Genomic DNA, 20,833 nt, shown 5'->3' with positions numbered 1-20,833 from the left:
TTGCGGTCCGTGAGCCACCACTGCAACTGTCTTGCAGTGCCCTCCGAGATCAAGACATGGTCGGACAAGTTGCCCTGATGCTGGGCCCACTGAAACTTCAGGTCCCACTGCAGAACCCGCATCCGCCAACGGCCGTGATGCACCAGAAGGATGCAGGAGGGCATCAACCCCAGAAGCCGCAGCGCCAACCTGACCGAGACCCGGGATAACGTCTGAAAGATCGGAATCAGAGCCTGAATATCCAGAACTCGCTGTCCTGGGGGATATAAACCCGTAACTGCGCCGAGTATAAAACTGCTCTGATGAAGAGGAGCTTCCGAGAGGGACACAGGTGTGACTTTGGCAAATTGATGGAGAACCCCAGCAGGTGCAGGAGATCGGCCGTAGTCTGGAGGTGGCTGACGACTGTCTGGGGTAAGCCAGTCTTCAACAACCAGTCGGCGAAGTAGGGGAAGACTGAAACACCTAACCTGCGCAGATGAGCTGCGACCACCGCCATCACTTTCGTGAACACCCGTGGGGGGCTGTTAAGGCCGAAGGGGAGCACGGTAAACTGAAAGTGCTCGTGGCCTACCATGAACCGCAGGCAACGCCTGTGGGCCGGCAGGACGGGGATGTGGAAATAAGCGTCCTGCAGTTCCAACACTGCCATCCAGTCTCCAGGGTCTAGGGCAGCTAAGACCTGAGCCAATGTCAGCATCTTGAATTTCTCCTTCCGGAGGAAGTCGTTGACGTTCCTGAGGTCCAAGATAGGGCGTAGGCCCCCTTTGTCCTTCTTGGGAACCAGAAAGTAGTGGGAATAGCAACCACACCAGACTTCTGGCCCAGGAACCCGCTCGATGGCCCCTTTGGCAAAGAGGGCCTTAACTTCCTCTTGCAGAAGTTGCAAGTGATCCCCCGACACGCAGTGGTACTGTGGTGGCATGGCTGGAGGGGTCGCCTTGAAGGGGAGGGAGTAGCCCCTTCGGACGATTTGCAGCACCTACCTGTCCGAAGTGATGTTGCACCAGTGAAGGAGGTGATGGCGAACCCTGCCCCCCACTGGCGTCTTGTGGGCCTAAATGCTCGGACTAGGAGGGCTTTGAGGCAGATGCTGTGAGTAGGAGAGTGGGGTCTGCAATCCTATGGTCACCCCCGATTTTTGCTTTTTGCTTCACTGGTTTACGACTTTCCCTGGCTGTGGGCCTGCTAATCAGACCCACAGCCTAGCTGTTCTCTCTCTAAATTGACAAGCATGTACCCTAGGTGCATTTACCAATTGGTACTGGGCCACCTTATCAGTCCCTGTATAGCATACCTTAGGTATCCAGGGCATAGGTGTACCCAGGGCCTACCAGGGGCTGCAGCATGTATTATGCCACCCCTGGCTGGCCATCCAAATCAGACACAACTGGCTACACGACAGCTGGGGCAAGGTGGTGTAATCACCCTTTGCTTTAGATATAGTATTCCTATATCTAACCCTAAAATGGACACATGTATTCCTATCAGTCACTCCTATGGCAGGCCTTAACAATCCTGAAGGCAGAGTGCTTGGAATTATGTGAGATGGTGCTCTGGCATGAGCTGAGCCCGTTTGCAGCTTGCGGAACCAAGTCCTAATAGCTGTTCCATGATAACGCGTACCATATACTCTTAAGTGCATTATAATCCTCGCGGTTATTTGCTAACTTTGGTATCGCATTATCAAAACATGTCGAGTAAGGTGTCATACGAATTGGAATACTAACCCCTCGCCAATTCTGGCGACGGGGTTCGCATTCCACCCTTCTAGAGGGACACGACATGGATGTAACTGTGAACCCCGGTTAAAGTTAACTCGAGCCTCAGCATCACAAAATGGATGCTGCCACCACAGACACAAGTCTGACCTCCTGCTGCTGGGAGTCCTTCCAGCGAGGGAGGCTCGGACAAAGGGTTTCCTGCCTTGGGAGGTGCTAGCACCACCCCAGACAGGATTTTGTGTATTAGGTAGGACAGGGCTGAAAGGAATGAGACATGCCTGGGGCACACAAGGTGTCCCTGTGCATATGCCGGTCCAAACCAGTTCCTGGGGCACCCCAGCCCCGGAGCTGGCGCAGGATCGGACAAAGGAAAGGGGGTGTAACCACCCCCCTTCCTGGTCCCACCCAGAGGAGGGACCTAGTCGTAGTGCAGCCCCCTTTAGCCGAATAAAGGTAGGAGCTGGTCCCATTCCAAATTAGATTATCCTGATCAACTTCACAAGAAGAAACTCTGGACCTCGACGTTCTGCTCCACAGAAGGAATCTCCCTTGTGGGCAAGGAGTGTCCACCCTGCATCTGCAGGCACCATCAGCGTACCGCGACTTCCCTTTGTCGCCTTCCTGCAAGGGATCCAGACTTCAGAGCCAGACGAGACCCGGATTCCCAGACCTCTCCGACCTCAACCCACATCTGCAGCCGAGCTGAGACCCGTGGGTGCGACGAGACCCGTGGGACCGGCCATCTTGAAAGAAGCAGCACTTCGCTCCAGCACGACTTCCGAGGCCTCCTTGCTCAAGTGCTTTGGGGACTGAGAAGCCCCGACCCCGAGCAGCTCCTGCACCGAAGATCAGCCCTCTAGCATCCACGAGATCTGTGTGGGGCTCTTCTACCTGTTTGCTGCTCGACGCGTTGTCTGGTCACTTGCCGGCTGGCTAGTGACCTCCTAGACGACGAACACCGACAACTTTGCTGCTGGTCTGGTTGCTCCAGACTGGCCCTTGCTCCCTTCCAAAAGAGGAGCGCCCCGGACCCTCCTGGTCCACTCCAGACGCTGTTTCCACTCACCGCGTGGGTTGCCTTTGCCAAGGCCTGTTGAACCCGAATCCGGAGACGACACCGCCGACAGCGAGAGCCTGCGTGGGACAGCTCGTGCCTCCATCCTGGTCGTCGAAGACACCACCTGGTCCACGTGGCTGCAGAGACAAGCGTCCACCTTCACATGATCGCGACAACGACATCTGGTTCCACTCCTGGTTCCACTCCAGTCACTGGCTAGTGACTTTGAACATTGTCCCCTCTGCTTTCAGGTTCCTCTCTTCACCAATCCACCCTTGGATTGCACCGGACATCTTCCTCCTGGTCGCCTGCAGCATCCTTCTTCAAGGCTCCATAGACTTCGACGCGGAAACCCGACACGACTTCGCACCTATGCACCCGCAGCCTGTGGGTGAGGTAACACGAGTTTTTCGGTGCTCAAGGGTAGCTTGACTATCCTAGTGTCCAGTTCCATTGTCGTTTCAGTCCTATCTAGTCAGGAACGTCCGTACTCACCTTTTCTTTAAACTGTACTGTCCATAGACGTTTGTACACATCTCGCGTGTAAATGTAAATGTAAATGTATGTAAATATATTGCGACTTATCACGTATCACCCAAAGGCTTCAAGGCGCTTGCCTTAGGAACCCGTCCTGGCTTTTTCCCTGTGAGATAACCCCTACTGGGCATCCCCAAGGTGAAAGCCAGGCATCCCGCAGCGGGTGGGCCATCGTAGTGGAGATTAAGCAAGCTATTGCCCAGAGTTGCAGCGTGGGACCCCATGATTAGAATAGGCACCGAGGCGAGAATTATCGAGTCCGTGGACATTTTTGGGCTCAGGCAAATGTCCACGGACTCGATAATTCTCGCTTCGGTGCCTGCTCGAATCACGGGTTCACACTCTGCAACTCCGGGCAATAGCTTGCTTAATCTCCACAACGGCCCCTCGCGGCGGGATGCCTGGCTTTCACCTTGTGGATACCCTGCCGGGGTTATCTCACAGGGGAATACCAGGACGGGTTCCCTAAGCAAGCGCTTAGATACCGACCTCGGTCAGTGATTTACGCTATATAAATACATGTACATTTACATTTACATTTACACGCGCTCCAAGGGCCTCCTATTACTTACCTCAAGTTAGTATAGCGTGGTCCCAGCGATCCTACAACCTCTGGACTGCTCCATTCCTTTAATTGACTTTCGCATTCCATTTATTTAGTATATGGTTTGCCGTGCCCCTAGGGCACCATTGTAAATCGTGCAACTTGAACGTATTTTTCCTAAGAGTTTGTCATGTGCTTAGCCCTCTGACCTCATAAAGAGTTCAGAGGTGTATGTTAGTTAATAAATAACTGTTTATTTTCATAACAACCTGTGTGGTGTCCTTTTCATTTGATATTCAAAGGTTATATGTGGTAAAACAGCTGGCTTCACATGCCATAAAGAGTTTAGCCTAAAGACTGCTTTTGTCCACGCTACTAGGATAGCTGGTCTATAAGGTTGACTTACAACCAATTACCATAAGGGTTGTTTGGACTGATATATGATGCTCACTAGTTCTAGTGATCACCTTGTATCAGGCCAACTTCTCACACTGTGGGGGTGGATGTGGACTGGCCTCGCCGTTGTCCCCGGGCACCGCCACGGCGGTTACCACGCCCGCCGCCGCGCTGGATGTTAGTCTGTGGCCTGTGGCTGGCAGGACGAGTGGGGGCGCCCCTTCCTTGGCCACGAAAGGAGCGAAAGACAGCAGGTTGCTGGCGCGGGCCGACAGGCCCAAGGACTTGGCCGTAGCCCTGGAGTCCTTAAAGAGCTCAAGCGCACTGTCTGCCTTGTCGCCAAAGAGGTGACGGCCATCAAACGGCATATCCATAAGGGTGTTTTGGACATCAGCTGAAAAGTTGGCGGACCTCAGGCAGGTGTGGCGACGAATCGCCACTGTCGTTGCCATCGCTCTACCTAGCGAGTCCGTTGTATCCAGTCCACACCGGTTGGAATACCGTGCCGCATCTCGACCCTCTGCAAGGGCTAGGGCGAGTTTTAGTCCGGGGCTCCTCTGGACATTGTGGCAGTACGGCTGCAACCGTGTCCCACAGAGAGTGGGTATAATGGCCCAAGAGGCACGCGGTGTTAACGGACTGCAACCCCAAACTCAGTGAGAACATCTTCTTGCCATACTGTTCATACCTCTTGGATTCTCGATCGGGGGAGCCGTCGGGAATGCGGTCTGGAAGTTAGAGGCCTGTATGACCTGGCTCTCGGGGTGGGGTGGGTGGACAGGAAGCAAGGGTGGCCCGGAGCCGGTCGGTATCATCTGGCCACGTTCCTATCTACAGGGGGACCTATAGCGGGCCTGGACCAGGTGCCCAGAAGAACCTCAGATAAGGCCTCATTAAACGGCAGCAAAGGCTCTGAGGAGCTTGCCTGCGGTTTAAGGACCTCAGTGAGGAGGCTCGTCCTCACGGCCGCGATGGGGAGCTCAAGAGCCAAGGTCTATGCCGTCCGCGTCAACGCCACACTATAGGCAGCGCCCTCCTCCGTAGCCACGGTAGGAGGGGAGACAAAACCAGTGTCTGGTGAAGTGTCCAGACCACTTGCATCCCCTAGCTCACCTGCCCAGTCCTGATAAGGCTGGCACTCACGTGCCAGAGAGTCCTCAGACCCCTCCCAATCCTCCTCGCCACCCATCTCCTAATACTCAGGGTCAAAGGATGGGGCCGGGTCATAGAAGTAAAAATCTCCCATCGACCTCGAAAGCGGCGTCGAGCGGCGCGGCTCCGGCGCCGGACCCGAATCGAGGGTAGGACCAGGGACGACGTCGTCCTGGGATGGCGCCGGGGGCAACACCCTGGGGACTGACGCCGGCGAGGTCGTAAGTCGACCGGCGACGACCCGGATCCGGACCGGATCCGGAACAGGATCCAGCGGGACCCTGCGGCGTCGGGACCGAAGTCACCGATGGCCCCTGGTCCGAAGCACCCGATGGCCCGGGGCCGAAGCACCCGGTCTGCTTGGGGACCCAGTCGAGGCAGACGGAGGAGGGAGCGACCTCATGGTCATGAGGAAGGCGTTGATCTCCTCCGGCGTCGCTTTCTGCCCAAGGGACTGGCGGGTATGGAGCAGGCAGCGACACCTGCGGCTCCGACGGAGCCGCCCGAACTCCCGGCCGCGTCTCGCGAGCGTCGGGGGGAGTCAGAAGAGGGATGTTGCCTCTTCGACTTCTTGTACCTCTTACCCGAGGACTTGGAGCCCGAAGAGTGGTGTCGACTCCCGGGGATATGATGACTCCGGCCCCGCGACCGATCCCTCGACCTCCTTCCGGATCGGGACCTCGAATGGCGCGGGGCCGACTGCCGGAGCTCGAGGCGCTTGCGGGACCGCTCCTGCCTAACCTTAGACGTCAAGGCCCGGCAGTCGGGGCACGACTTGTCATCGTGGTCGGGCCCCAGGCAATGTAGACACCGGCGATGGGGGTTGGTAACCGACATCAGTCGGTTGCAGTCGACGCAGGGTTTGAACCGGGGTATCCCTACCGGCACCATTGGAGTCATTCGACTCGAAAAAATAGATCAAAAAATGTTGTCAAAAATTGACTAAAGGGTACCACTTTCTCCGGACCTGCGCTTGCTGGCGCGGAAAAAAGAAGAACTGACGTCAGCGCGCGAGGGAGGCGTCTAAGTACTCTGACGACGCCATCCCGGCGCACACGACGCAGACGACGGACGCGGAGCTGCAGAAGACGCCTATTGACGCGCAGGGGTACTGCTACGCAAAATTTCCGGATCCAGTCTGACGCCTGTGGATATTCTAAGGTAAGGAATCTAATACTAACCTGTTTCTTTCAGATTCTTAAGTTTTAAGACTCAGCTATGTCTGTATCAAAATACATCGTAGGAGCAATTATTGTTGTATACTCATGCTGTATGGTTATTTGCTGCATTGTGGCTAGATTTCAGCTTCATAAATACCTACCAATAAAGCATTTAACAGAACATCCACTTGCTTAATTTCTGTACTGCTGCAACCCACTGTACTCAGGAGATAGGATTTTTTTAGCGCTGGGATACCTCCGGGTGACTACGCGCTCTACAAAAATAAATAATAATAATAATAATAACCCTGCAGCCCAAATGGTATTTTAAAAAACACAGCTTCTTTGCATTCTCGACTCCTTATTCGCAAAGTACATTTGTTAATTTATTTCAGTGCAAAACTTTTTAAAGAGCAACAAAGTGTCAGCGAATGCAACCGTGATATATTTTGGTTGGAGGCTCTGGATCACCAGGAAATGGCGGACCTAAATGAAATGATTGTATTTTTGTTCCTGGTTAACTCAATGTGTGCAACATAAAGAATATCTGACAACATTGTTTGAAATAATATTTAATAGATGCTTTTGTTTATCTGTTTTGAAATTCATAACTGTACTTACTATATGCCAAAGGAATCCGATACATACAAAAAAAACTGTACAGGCACAGAAAAGAGACAAACAAAACAAAGAAAGCATTTACATTCACATCCTTTTCAAACGTGTGTCCCACTGATCGTGACGTGGCCAAATGCACAACAGTTTGTAATTTCAAAATTAGCATGCCAACCCAATGTCATAAAAAATATTGTAAAAAGTAACAATTAAGATAGAGTGAAATTATACCTTGATAGTATAGATTGTGATACTGATCTGTTCATTACCAATTGCAAAAACGAACGGCTGTAAACAATGTCACCACGCCAGGACTGATGTGAAAATGCAATTAACTTCCTAATTCTTTAATTTCTGAGAAAACTTTTCCCTTCTAAAAAATACACCAGGCCAGGATTTCTCCTATTGTATTCCATTAAACCACGTGCTGCACTTCATTCGCCTTTATTGCCAGCGTGTTGGCATATTAACATCCAAACAGCAGGAATACAATTCTTTGTCTTTGGTTATTACACAGAGTCGTGGCTGTTCACAAAATGTGCTCTTTCTTGGTAAAATCCCCCAAACAGGCATACTGCACATACAATTCATTATTTTGAGTTCAAAGTAAGCAGCATGGATGAAAGATGATTAACAGCCATTTGACGAGTTATGGTTTTAAAACGATGAGATGTATAGCGTTTCTGAGAAAAATAGTATGTGGTAGATCTGTTAAAACCTACAGGCGGGCGCCAGTCGTTTGCTTCAGTGCGATGCTTTTGGGTTAGGCACAGTAAAGTTAGTTCGTCGGCGCTGCATCCTCTCAGCTAAGCTCGAATCCGGCAGCACATTCGATTGCGTACAGGAGTTTACCCCGCATCACGTTTTCATCATAAAACTCGGGCAGTTTCAGCAAGTTCATGCAGGTGCTGGCAGTGGGGAGGCGCTCCAAGTCCGATCCTCCATTGTGAATGCAAAACGCGGGATACAATTCCTAGGAAGGAGTAGAAAATTATGCTTTATCAGCATGAAATAGAGAAAATTATAACTGAGCGAAATTGGCTAAAACGGTATCCACGAGCAACAGTCTAACTGACCGCTTGTATAATTGTTGCTAGGGAATTAATCTTTTTTTTTAATAAGCTCAGACTTCATGTGCGCGCGCGCGCACACACCAGCAAAAATAATGAACGTTGTCTTTCTTATGCTTTCCTCTCCCATGATTGTTTAACATTCATAATGGCAACCAACAACATATAATCATGATCTAGTGTACATTTAGCATAGAACACATACAAACATTTATAATCAAGCTTTGGCAAAGTCAATAGGTACAGCTTTGGTATCCGGTTTTGTTTTTTTAAATGTTTTTTTTACTCGCAAACATATTAAATATCCAAATATATTTATAAAGGATTGTCCCAACAGGTCAAACACACCCGGGGGCGTACTGAGACCTTTTTAGGAGGCTATGCACATGTGAACAGGACTAATGACATCTCTAAGGGTGCAAGAAAGCCAATGGCAGAGGTGAGAAGACTTACTGCACACACTGTATACTGCCCTGGACAAAAACAAAATGTGAATGACACTTGAACGGCGAATGGATGCAGCGGGCTGACCGAATCCCCCCTGTGTGCATGTGTATATGTATACATTTTTATATTTTTTCTTCTGGGGAAAAAAATGTCTGTAGCAGAGACCAAAAACAAACGCAGCTATCTTGGAATCGATTACATGGTTGTTCATGGTACATGTAAATTATCCGAGAGTATAGCTGGTAAACGTCGATACAGCTTGAATTGTACGCTCTTTTACGTAAAATGCCACACTGAATTAGTTTAGCAGCACACGTTCCTCTTGCACAAACGCGGCTTCGAAAATAATGCATTGACTTCAGATCCCCAAATTAATGTTTGCCGCTCACCCACAAGGTGGCAGCATTAAACCGCTGGTGACACTCAAATCCAGTCCCACCAGAAGAAATACGGACGTGATCAAGGGAGGCTGCTACATCTCATCCCAGAATTTACAACAAAGCCTCGTAAGCAAGTAAATGGCTTTTTAAAAACCTGTGAAGTGCTCGGGTGTTTGTCCCCGGGAAGCCCGCCTACCACACGTGAAGGTGCTGGGGCGCGCGGAAGCCCTTTGAGGCCAATGGGCGCCTGGAGAGGGCGGAGGTAGCAACTCGGGTAAAAACAACACAAATGCATTTGCCAGAAGAATAATACTTTAATTATAGAATACCTTCAATTTTCGATTCCGTTATTGTTTAGCTGCTTTTTTAAACTGACACCCTCACCAATACCCAAGATTAGCTCTCCTCCCACATTCTTACAAAGGAGGATAGGATCCCACATGACATTTAACGCCACAAACAAAACGTGTTTAAAACACTTTTTGAGCTATAGCCCTGGACGCCGAAAAGCGTTTGACAGGGTCGAGTGGTCCTACCTTTTTCATACTCTCAAATAGTTTGGTTTTGGTCCCAATTTCATCTCCCTAGTTTCTCTTCTCTACTCCCGCCCGCGTGCAGCAGTTTGTGCCAACGGCCAGGTCTCTTCCTTTTTTGACCTCAGTAGAGGTGTACGTCAGGGGTGTCCCCTCTACCCTTTCCTTTTCAATTTGGCCTTGGAACCCTTTTTGTCCAAACTACGTCAAAATCCTAATATCCATGGTTTTCAGACTACGAATTCCCACATTAAACTTGCTGCCTATGCAGATGACATTTTACTCTTCCTCTCCAACCCCACAGTTTCAATCCCAAATTTCCTGGAGGAAGTGCAAAGTTACTCCCTGATATCTAGTTACAAACTTAACAATGACAAATGCGAGATCCTGCCCCTAACGAAATTTACCTTTAAGGCCGACTTTAGTGCCTCCAATTTCTCTTGGAGCCCAACGCATATCAAATACTTAGGTCTATACATCACTCCTTCCATTTCTGATACAGTTTCCCTATGCCTGACTAAATGTATTCAAAAGTTATCGGCTTTAACCAACAGATGGCACCCTCTTTACCTTTCTTGGTAGGGTCGCCTCGACACCATTAAGATGATGCTGTCTCCTATAGTCCTTTACACCATTTCCAATATCCCTGTGCCTATTCCCTCCAAATTTTTAAAGAAAATTAACAAGGTCTCGACTTCCAGGGTTTCTTGTTGCTCCATAAAAAGGATGTCCCTTGCCAGATTGATTTATCCTGCATCTGAGGGCGGGGTAAATTTCCCAGATTTCCCAGCAGACCAAAAAGCCTTTCTGCTTCGCTAAGCTTCCTATTGGTTACAGGACCCTATCTTCCCCTGTCCTTTGTGGGCTAGGGTTGAGCGCCTTTTTCTCTCTCCCTTCACGTTTGCGGAGTACTTATCCTTTTCCCGTAAGCCTTCTTTGATTCCCACTCCCATTCACAAATTTACTACCAAGCTCCTCTTCTCCTCCAAACCTCCTCCTCCCACTTCCATTGCTGACCTCCTCTCTTCCACAATATGGCATAATAAACATATCCTCATTCATAATAAACCCTTTTACTGGAAGTCCTGGAGACAAAAAGGCTTAATTTGGGTGTTGCAATTATTTTCACAATCTACCCTTTTGCCTTTCTCCACTCTCTGCTCTTCCTTTGATCTACCTCATCCTTTGCCCCCAAGTACCTTTTACTCACAGCAGCGGTGATGGCTCCTTACTCCCGGCTACTGCAGGCACAAGCATCTCCCTCCTCCCCCACATGCGCTACATGACTTCACCCTCTCCTTCGTACTACCCCCAAAGCATCAACTCTCTACAAATACCTTCATACTCACGAATCCGGTAGACCCAAGTCCAGGGTAGAGGAACAGTGGGAACAGTACTTCGGCACTACTTGGGCAATTCCCGTGTGGGACAAAATTAAATCATCCAGAGCGGCGACCCTAATGCAATCGCTTTTTTTCATTTACAACAGGTTGCTTCACACGCCCTTCACCCTCAATAAGAGGTTTTCCGCCATCCCGGATGTGTGTTGGTCTTGCTCTTCCCCGCATGCTACCCTATTCCATATGTTGTTCGTTTGCAAATCTGTACACGATTTCTGGATACAGGTGTGGGCTCAAATTAATGTAATTTTTTGCACTCAAATTCCCCTCTCTCACACTCACATCTTCCTGGGAAGCCTTTCACCTTGTTGGGAAGCTGTTGATCTTGACGTTCGCATTGTTGACTTATTGCTTGCTGTTGCGTTTCAGCAGATTACTATTAATTGGAAGGCTTCATCCAGCATTTCCTTCAAAGCATGGTGGTATAATGTTTGCCATTATCATAGGCTAGACATTACTTTTGTCTTCCCTATTAACATGGCTGCTAAGCATGCAGAATTATGGCTTCCTATTACGTTGTACCTAGATAAGTGTGCCCTACGTTCTTTTCGTCCACAGCCTACCCAAGAAGAAGTCCTAAAACCACCTTGAATACCCTTCGCATTTCTTTTCTTTTCTTTTTTTACCTTCGTTCTTACTTGTTATTTGAATATTTCTATTTGATTATATGTATAACCATTGTATTATCTATGCTTCATTTTATTGCCCATGATTTGTTTATGCCATTGACTTTATTGTAATGTTTTTCTTGAGTGTTTGTTTTCTTTTTCCTTCCTTCGATTTTCCCCTCACTTCTCATATATTGTTGATGATACCTTGTATTTCCATCAATAACATTTTTTCTTGAACTTAAAAAAACCTGTTTTAAAACAAATATCTAGAGCAGAGTTTCCCTCTAACACCTCACTAAGAAAACCCTAGTAGTTCATTGTTTGTGTTTAACGTGTTTCTACTCTGGAGCTGCTTGCACATTCAAATAACTTGTCATACATAACCTATCAAACGCAAATATGTACACCCAACTTATTAAGACACTAGATATGAAGTATCAAGATCTCTTTTGAAATCCCTCAATGCAAAAGAAACGTGGTATATTTTTTGTTTAGCATTTTGAAACATGTTCGGCTGTTTTACAAGTTTCTTAGGGACATTGTTCTTAAATAGACCAATTTTACTTAACATTATGTAAATCACTCTTTTTACCATGTGTTTTGGTAATGTTAATTTATACCTTTTTCTATAAATCAATTATCAAAAATAAACAAAAGATATCAAGATCACTCACGAAGGAAAACATTACTTACCCTGTAAGCAATCATCTGTTTGTGACCTCTAGTGCCGTAGATTCACAGGCTCATCATGCTCCTGCCATCTAGTTGTGGGCTTGGCTATTTGCAAGTTGTTTTTCTTTGGGTCGCAAGGGATAGGGACTTCTCCCTTAGTTAGCAATGCCCATGGCTAGCGCCTCAATGTTAGTCTGTTTATGCACACTGGGTGACAGTAGTATGGAGTGGTAAGTAAAGGCTATTTGATACACATGTGTATTGCAAGAAGATAATTAATTAAGGAAAATAAAGATCTGTGTTCTGAGCCATACATCTCGGGGAGGAGGGTGGGCGCATGAAAATCTATAGCACTACACACAGTACAAACAGATTCTTACAGGGTAAGTAACTTTTTCTGTTCGGTTTGTATTTTGGTGTAGATAAACATTATCTGCATAGAGCGTAAAGCAGGACCCACCTATAAGAGGTGGCTAGCGCGTGGAGGAAGCAGATGTATGGAATAAGTTCTAGGACCATCTAGCCAGACAACAGGGAATGGTTGGCCAGAGTATATAAAAAAGTGATGGATGGAAGGCTTGAACAAACCTCAACCATTAATAATGCCCCAGGGCTGCATCCAAAACCATCGTTATTTTGCACACTAATCCACCTCAGTTTGGACGCAGCCATATGCAAATTAGTCCTGACCTTGCTCCAATGGGAACGTCCCGCCCAAATTGCCAGGCCAAATTTTCCCTGAGCTGGAACACAAGCAGCCGAGAACTGGTTTCGCCCTAGTTAAGGCTCATCAGCCACATATGGCTTTGTTCCAGTGACACAGTCTATAGTCTGGTGGTAATAGCCACACAATAATTCTTAATCCACGTGTGTGGAGTTGACCATGTAGCCGCTTGCAAATGCCAGCTAGAGGGGTGTTATAAAAAACCTGCAACCATGGCATTTTTTGAGGAGTAGACTATCCCCTAGGGGTTAATGGGAGGGCTCTCTTTGGCTTTCTAATAGCAAGTCTGGATACACTTAACTGTCCACCTAGCAATTCCCACCTTAGATATGGGCAGACCCTTGTGTGATGTCGGAAAAGTGACAAACAGTTGGTCGACCTTGCTAAAAGATTTAGTTCTCTCTATGTAGTACATGGCAATGCGATTTATGTCTATTGAGGGCTCTCACGGCTACAGAGTCTGGTTGGGGAAAAACACTTGGAGCTCTATTGTCTGGTCATGGTGCAATGGGAAAACCACCTAAGGAAAGAACTAGGGGTGTAAGTTGAGCACTACCCTGTCCTTGTGAACTTGCATGAAGGGTTCTTGTAGTGAAAAGACCTGCAGATTACTAATACAGTGTAAAGAGGTTATTGCACCAAGGAAGGCCACATTAAAGGAAAGGTACGGGAGTGGGCAAGAAAGTGAGGGTTCAAATGGAGGACTCATAAGCCTGGAAGTACAATATTACTGTTCCACACAGGCGCTGGCAGAGTCCTGGGAGGAATAACTTCTGATGCCTTACATGAACGTCTTGATTACAGGGATGAAGTAGATGGAGGAATTCTCTCAATATTTTGCATGAGTGCAGCCATAGCCACTAAGTGGAGGTGTACTGAAGTGTAGGCTAGGTCTGTCTTTGGGTGGTGGAGCAGATAGAGGATGATGTCTTGGACAGCAGGTCTTAGAGGGTCTATCTTGCTGGTGATACTGTAATGGACAAACCTTTTCCACTTTGCAGCATAGCATGCCCATGTGGTAGGTCAAGTGGACTCATGCAGGATGTCCATTCATTCCTGAGAAAGGCCCAAAGTAACCAAATTCCAAGACCTCAGATACTAGATCGCTAGTTGAGTTGCTTTAGAACAGGGTGCCTGATTGGGTTATGGTTCCTGGTGAAAAGGTCCTACCTGTAGGAGCTGATTGACATCTCTAGTAGGGCTGACTACCACAGCTACCTGGCCCAGGTGGGAGCCACTAGAATGAGAGGTTACAATGTCTGGCACATCATTGGCACCACCAGTGGAAGTAGCGTGGAGGCGGAAAAGAAAAGGCAATTATCCCTTGTCAGTTGATCCATACTCCATTGCCCATGGACCAAGGGTGTGGATACCTGGAGGCCAAGTATGGAAAGTTGCTTTGGCAGAGAGAGGAGCAAGCCCATCATGAGCAAAGAGAAAGGGATGTCTGGCGATGTGGTCTGGATGCCTGCCCTATAGTCTTGCCTACAAAATTACCCCCTCAGAATGGATGTTTGGAAAGCATCTATAGACTTGGTGGTGTCTGTGTTCTTCAGCTTCTTGAGCAAGAGGGCTGGTGCACATGTCCTTGTGCCTCTTGTGCTTAGGAGAAGGGGATTCCAAAGCAGTTTCCACCATAAAAGTGAGCTATCTCTGCTTCAACTTCCATGACACCATCCCTGTTGGCTTTAGAGGCAATCTTGCCTGTCTGAGGCAGGATGAACAGGCATTTCTGGCAAACAACCAGCTGTTCCAGCAGCTGCTGGTGGATGGATAGCTCTGACTCCACGAGTCGAACATAGAGAGGTTCTCAGCACGAAGTGCTGATTCAGAACCAATGGAGTTTTCTACATGGAGCCTGGTTTCAGCCTTGACGGGGGTTTTGGTGCTTTAGCGGGCTTCAGTGCCTCTAAGCTTTGAAGCGACATGTAGAACCTTTGGTCTTGAAGGATTTGCTGATTAGGCACTTGAAGGAAAGTAGCACTATTAGCTTTGAAGGTTTGGATCAATGCCGACAATAGCTTAAGGGCAGTGGTGGCCTGGGTGACTTTCGAAGACACCATGCTCGACCCACTTGGGAGGTGCTCAGCCTCAACTCTGGGCTGTGGGGTGGCCTGAGTTGGAGTCTTTACCCATGTCTATGAAGCACCTTTGTCTTGATCTTCTTATTTACCAGATTCAGAGGAAAAGGTAATCTCCGGCTGGAATACAGACAGGCGAGCTGTGCCCCCAAGGGGCCGGTTCCTCTTATCTGCCTTGACGCCATGTTCCTGGAAAAGGTAGGGGTGTCATCAGACTCCTGCCTCTGCATTCACTGATGGGCCCACCTCCACTCATGTCGGTACCAAAGGCCTCCCACGTGGTTTTGTAGTTGAGGGGGAGGCAGAGATGCAAACCTGGTGGTGGTAGGTCCATGGACATTTGGAGTGCCCTTAGGCCAGTACTGGAATGGCATAGATTTCATCCATCCAGTAGAAAAGACAGCAATGGACCGCACACCGCTAGCCCCTCCTCCGGGTCGCCCCTAAGCACTCTGGTATGTGCAGTGCCTAAGGTAAGAAGAATTACTGAAAGTTTGTAAGTGGTTCACCTATGTAGATGCAAGTAGATACTTGTTGATCTCCCGATCTCTAGACCCGGGACATGGCCCGGGTTTCGGGTATGTAAATGTAAATGTAATTTATATTTATATAGCGCATTATCACCAACGGTCTCTAAGCGCTTGCTTTGGGAACCCGTCCTGGTTTTTCCCTGTGAGATAACCCATACTGGGCACTCCCAAGGTGAAAGCCAGGCATCCCGCCGCGGGGGGCCATAGTGGAGATTAAGCAAGCTATTGCCCGGAGTTGCAGAGTGTGAACCCGTGATTCGAGCAGGCACCGAAGCGAGAATTATCGAGTCCGTGGACATTTTTGGCCTCAAGACCCTGCCACGTCGGGAATTGAACCCTTGTCCCGGGTCTGACCTCTGCTTCATGGTCTGCCTCTTCTAACCATTGAGCCACACTTCTCCACAATCTTCCCTCATCAGTAGAGAAAGTCAATAGGGGTGGAAGAGAAGGCCGCCTCGTAACCTGAGAGAGGTACCTGACCTGAGAAAGATGTTGGCAGCCTACTCAGCAAACCCCAAATTTCAAAGACTGTAATCTCTACTGATGACGGTTAAAGAACCAGAAACACGTGTCTGGAGATCAGTACTATCTGCGCCAACTGTGGCGAAACACTCGAACACTCTTGAAGCAAGCAAGTAACTGAAACTGTATTTACCACAATACCAGGGGCAAACCTTTCTGGGAGGTGAAGCGGTGTGCTCCCACCCCTGTTCCTTCATCCATCCAGTATTTTTATGGTAATCCCTGAAACGGAATCTCAGATCAGCCAACACTGGATTGGTCCAGGTTCCTAAAATTCGGAAAGTAAGATGGGGAGGCAGGAGCCTATCCCATCTACCCGCTCGACTATGGAATAGGCTGTTGACCAACATCAGATTGCGACCAAATAGGCTCCAGTTTAGGAAAATTATAAAAACCTGGCTATTTCCCCCCAAATAAGGCCCATGGTTTTCCTAACAGCACTTGTCACACTCCTCAGCGCCAAGACACCTCGGCATTTGCGTACTTCATAAATGTTCTACTTACTAACGCATTCTTGGTGACAAAGTCGTTGAGGCAAGGGGCATGAAGCCCCGAAGCGGGCCTGAGGCCCAGATGGTGAAGCATCAGAAAAGCCTGGTGTCTGCTGAAAATCAATCTGAAGAAAGAGAAACCACCACAAAGTCAAGTTTCTTCTGGTGCTTCCAGAGTTGAAAAGTAACCAAATGAGCCTGAAGGAAAGAGCTACAAGCGCTCAACATGGAGCCCCGTTGGTAAACAGCCAATCCTGATAGACTGTTCCATTTTTTCTGCTAAAATGTTAAAACCCATGTGCATTGCCAAATAATGGAGGAGTCACTATACCTCGTGATTCGAAAGCCTTCTTTAAAGAAAAACAACTGGCTAAAGCCCGAGCCAAACACTAGATGGTAGGAGTATGCAGAGTGTATGTATCTACAACAACACATGCAACAAACATATTTTTTTCTGTTTTTTTCACTTAACAAACACTTTTTGACAGGCAAATGAACATACCTTTTGACAAAAAAAATTCGAATTATTTTTCTGATGAAACAATTTCAGTATTTTGCATCACAACCGTAACTACATTCCTCGGCTTCTCAGCAGAGGAGGCATACAAAGAATTAAGCTCTGCATGGATGATTCCTGCCATGTTAAGGACAGGGTTGTATAGTTAAATACTTTGTTTCTTGTGAACTGGTGCCCCATATATAAACTGCAATGTGTTTTCTGACCTCATTAGAGCTTAACAACTTTAGAGTTCTTTTTCATACACCCTTTCACCGTAGCCTGAACTAATCTCGTACATTAAAGCTTAGTATGTTAAATAAATAAGTTTCTTACCTTTGGTAACGATGTATCTGGTAGAGACGATTCTAGCTGCAGATTCCTTAACGTAGAATTATCCCCAGGCGTGGGACTGGATCAGGAACATTTTTGCCCAGCATCCCTGCGCACTGGCGGGACGGCATCACGTGACTCTGCCCAGGCGTCATCCGCGTACGTGACATCAGCGAGGTCACAAAAGTCCCACCCCGCCATGCCTACGTCGGTTTTCTTCAGAGAACCTTTCCGTGCCACAATGCAGAACCATCAGACAAAACTGTGGGAGTGTGGGAACAGTGTGCGAAAGAGCAGAAAAATTGGACAAAGGAATGGTGACGAACGACACCATAAGGAGCAGTGTCAACACTGCCACACCCAACGGCAGGGGAAAAAGGGAAAGAACAGAGCAGTCACCCTGCAAGTATGTAGACAGCCCCCCCACCCTTTGAGACAAGGAACACATGTAAAACGGCATGACAACATGTAGCAGGACTACAACTCCAGTCAAGAACAATGAAGTGGAACCAGTTCCAAAACTAGCAGGAACGACAAAACTCCAAGGCAACCCCAGCACAGAGTGCGACAACCCCCCCCAAACAACAAAGGGCACAAACACAGCTAGAGGACCCCAACCCAGAGGAAGGAAGAAGGGCCATAACACTAGCAACAAAAAGGGGAGAAGGAAGGGAGGGAGAGAGTGAAGGCAAGCCCCAATCCCGGGGCAACCAGAGAAGAGGGCACAGGAGTACCTATAAACCCATCCTCCAATGAAAAGCAGAGTTTGAAAATGTGCCACCTCAGGACACTTGAACAGCACTAGCAAGATGGGGACCCTAGTCCTCTAAGATCCTTTGCCACCAGAGTCACAAGACTTACCATTGAGCTATAGCTCCTGGTCCAGAGAGGAGGAAAGGAACAAGAAACAAGACAAATCATCCCATCAAAAAGAATGAAGGGATGCACTTACAGAAGACATAGCCACCCTTGGGAGGCAAGTGCAGAAGACCAAGCCAAAGGTCTTTGCAGAACGGGGAGGAAGGGCGGGCCGTGAAGGAATCTGCGGCTAGAAGCGTCTCTACCAGATACATAGTTAACAAAGGTAATTAACTCGTACATTTGCTAGAGACTACTAGCCGCAGATTCCTTAATGTAGAGTAGATACCCTAGCCATACTCAAGGAGAAGGAGGGTCTGCGAGAGGAACCCACCAGCCGGAACATAACAGAGGGTCCCACCGGGGAAAGTCCAATGGACAGGGCGAGGAGCTCCGTCTCCCCAGGCAAGGGGAACCTCTACAAGCAGAACACCACCGACCCAAAGGGGAAAGTGGGAAGAAGAGGAAGCCCGTTCATACTCAACAGAGGAAAGAAGGGCAAGGCAAGGGGAGGCCGAAGAACCCCACGCCCATACAAGGCAACAGAACCTCCATCCAAGGCAAGGAAGAGGAAGAAGATCAACCTAGAGGCTCCAAAAAGACGAGGGAAAAAGAAGGCAAGCCCTTCCCACCAGGAACACACCCCGCGAAGAGGGCAGCTGAGCCCACCACAGCCAGAAGTCAAGAGACCAGACAGAACATCGCAGACAGCAATAAAGCAGTCGGAAGCAGAAAGAATAGCTCGGGCACCCAGGAAAACCGGACAGGCTGCGCTTGAAAAAGAATCCATCTCAGCCTGCAGGACAGAGAACATTAAGGTGAAGAAAGGCCTGGACACATCTTAGAGAGGGGCCCGCACACACGCCCCAAAAAGAAGTAGAACCAGAGCCACGACGCCAGGCCGCAGACAGCAGGCAGACCAGACGAACAGCGCAGCGACCCCAGAGAAGGACACCCCAGGGGGCGCCAACCAGGCATTCTAAACCAGAAATAAGGGAATTGCACCTGCAACGTACGTAAACGCCATGGAGAGCAGAGGCCCGAAGGCGACCACAACTCCCCAGCATAGAACAAGCTATATAACAACATACCCTATGTGGGGTAGTGTTAGCTAAGTCCCAAGACATGGGAACCCTCTTAGGAAGAAACTTCCACAGCAGAGGACAACAGAAAGAGCTGCAGGTTAAATCCCCCGTGGAAGGCTTGTTAGCAGCCAAAGAGAAAAACCAGAAGGCCTAATCTCAGGGCCAACCTGGTGTAGATAACCCAGAACAAAAACACGCAGTGAAGAAGGGCCGGCCAGCAGCCAACAGAACCACAGTCCCAACAAAAGGACTCGAAAGCACACAGATCGCACAACTGGGGCGACCAGCCCCAACGAAAGAACAGCACCCAAAGACCAGATCAACTCACAGGTCACTGAGGAGGAGAAGAAGGAGGGGGCGGAGGAGGAGGCCGAAGTCCAGCCAAGAACCTCCGGCAGACTCAGCCATCCGGAGCATGGAACAAAACAGTGCCATCGAAGGGAAGATCCACCAGCCGTTCCCTCACATTTTCCAGGAACACACTGTCCTGAAGCCAAGCATGGTGGGGAAGGGCAACCGAAGAAGCCCTGGTACGACCAAGCACCTCCGATATGTCCAGAGCGGAGCGAAGAATAAACGCCGCCAGCTCCCGGCAATGCAACGCATGGTGCTACAAATCAACTCCAGCATCCTCCTGAGAAGTGACAGATCCAAGGGACTCTGCTGAGTCCCACAAGCAAGAGCTGGCCCTAGCCAATACACAAAGTGTTAAGGGCCTGCAGGGCCGCACTGGTCGAAGCGAACATATTGCGCCCCCAAGAGTCCAGCCAGCGGGCCTCCCGTGATGGTGGAGACAACAGCGGCGACAGGGATGGAAAAGCAGTCCGCAAAAGGGGACTCGAGGCAGCGTGATGGAGGGACAGACACACCAGGTCACGCGGCACTGGAAGGTACCGGTGCAGAAGGTTTTGGGGCACCAGATCCCCCGTGGCGGGGCGCCCCCAAGTCCCCGTCAGAGTAGAATGGAGCGAACCCGCAAACGGAAGCAGCAGCTCCCTCCCACCAGAGCCCTGGTGGAGAACTTCCAGAAGATGATCCGCTGGAAAATGTGCAGCCAGATCAGCCATGTGCAAAATACCCACAGCTGTGGAAACAGCGCGAGCAAAGGGCGCACCCGCCTCCGTAGGGTCCCCCGGGGGGAAAGTAGTTCCTCCGTAGGTGACGGCTGCAAACTAAGGCGGCCGTCCCCTAAGCCAATTGGAGTGGGCAAAGGACTGGTCTGGAAAGGAGAAAGAGGGACTGAGGAGTGGGGGACCTGTGGCTCCTCTGGCGAAAACCGCGGCAACGGCGAGGAGCCGTCCTTTGATGACAGGGAAAAAGTCATGACGCGGCGGCCCATCTCTGGCAAGGATGACACTAGCAGGCACCCAACCTCCGGGGAAGAGGGGGCGACTGAGGACGAGTCCTTTGACCCG

The 20,833-nt window shown here is 49.1% G+C and overlaps 1 protein-coding gene across 4 annotated transcripts in view; it reads right to left on the bottom strand.

Moving 5' to 3' along the window:
* Positions 1–7,129: 7,129 nt before the first annotated feature.
* Positions 7,130–20,833, bottom strand: part of UBE3C (ubiquitin protein ligase E3C) — a 1,218,167-nt gene continuing 1,204,463 nt past the window's right edge. For all 4 annotated transcript variants that reach the window (XM_086941492.1, XM_086941495.1, XM_086941493.1 and 1 more), the window contains one exon: positions 7,130–8,158. In XM_086941492.1, the coding sequence (XP_086797618.1) occupies positions 7,988–8,158 (171 nt within the window). In that variant the 3' untranslated portion in view covers positions 7,130–7,987. The remainder of the gene's footprint in view (positions 8,159–20,833) is intronic.

The sequence above is a fragment of the Lissotriton vulgaris genome, chromosome 10 (genome assembly GCF_964263255.1).
Source record: "Lissotriton vulgaris chromosome 10, aLisVul1.2, whole genome shotgun sequence".
Classification (NCBI taxonomy): domain Eukaryota; kingdom Metazoa; phylum Chordata; class Amphibia; order Caudata; family Salamandridae; genus Lissotriton; species Lissotriton vulgaris.
The sequence above is the reverse complement of the archived record's forward strand: the minus strand, read 5'-3'. Positions and strand labels throughout refer to the sequence as shown.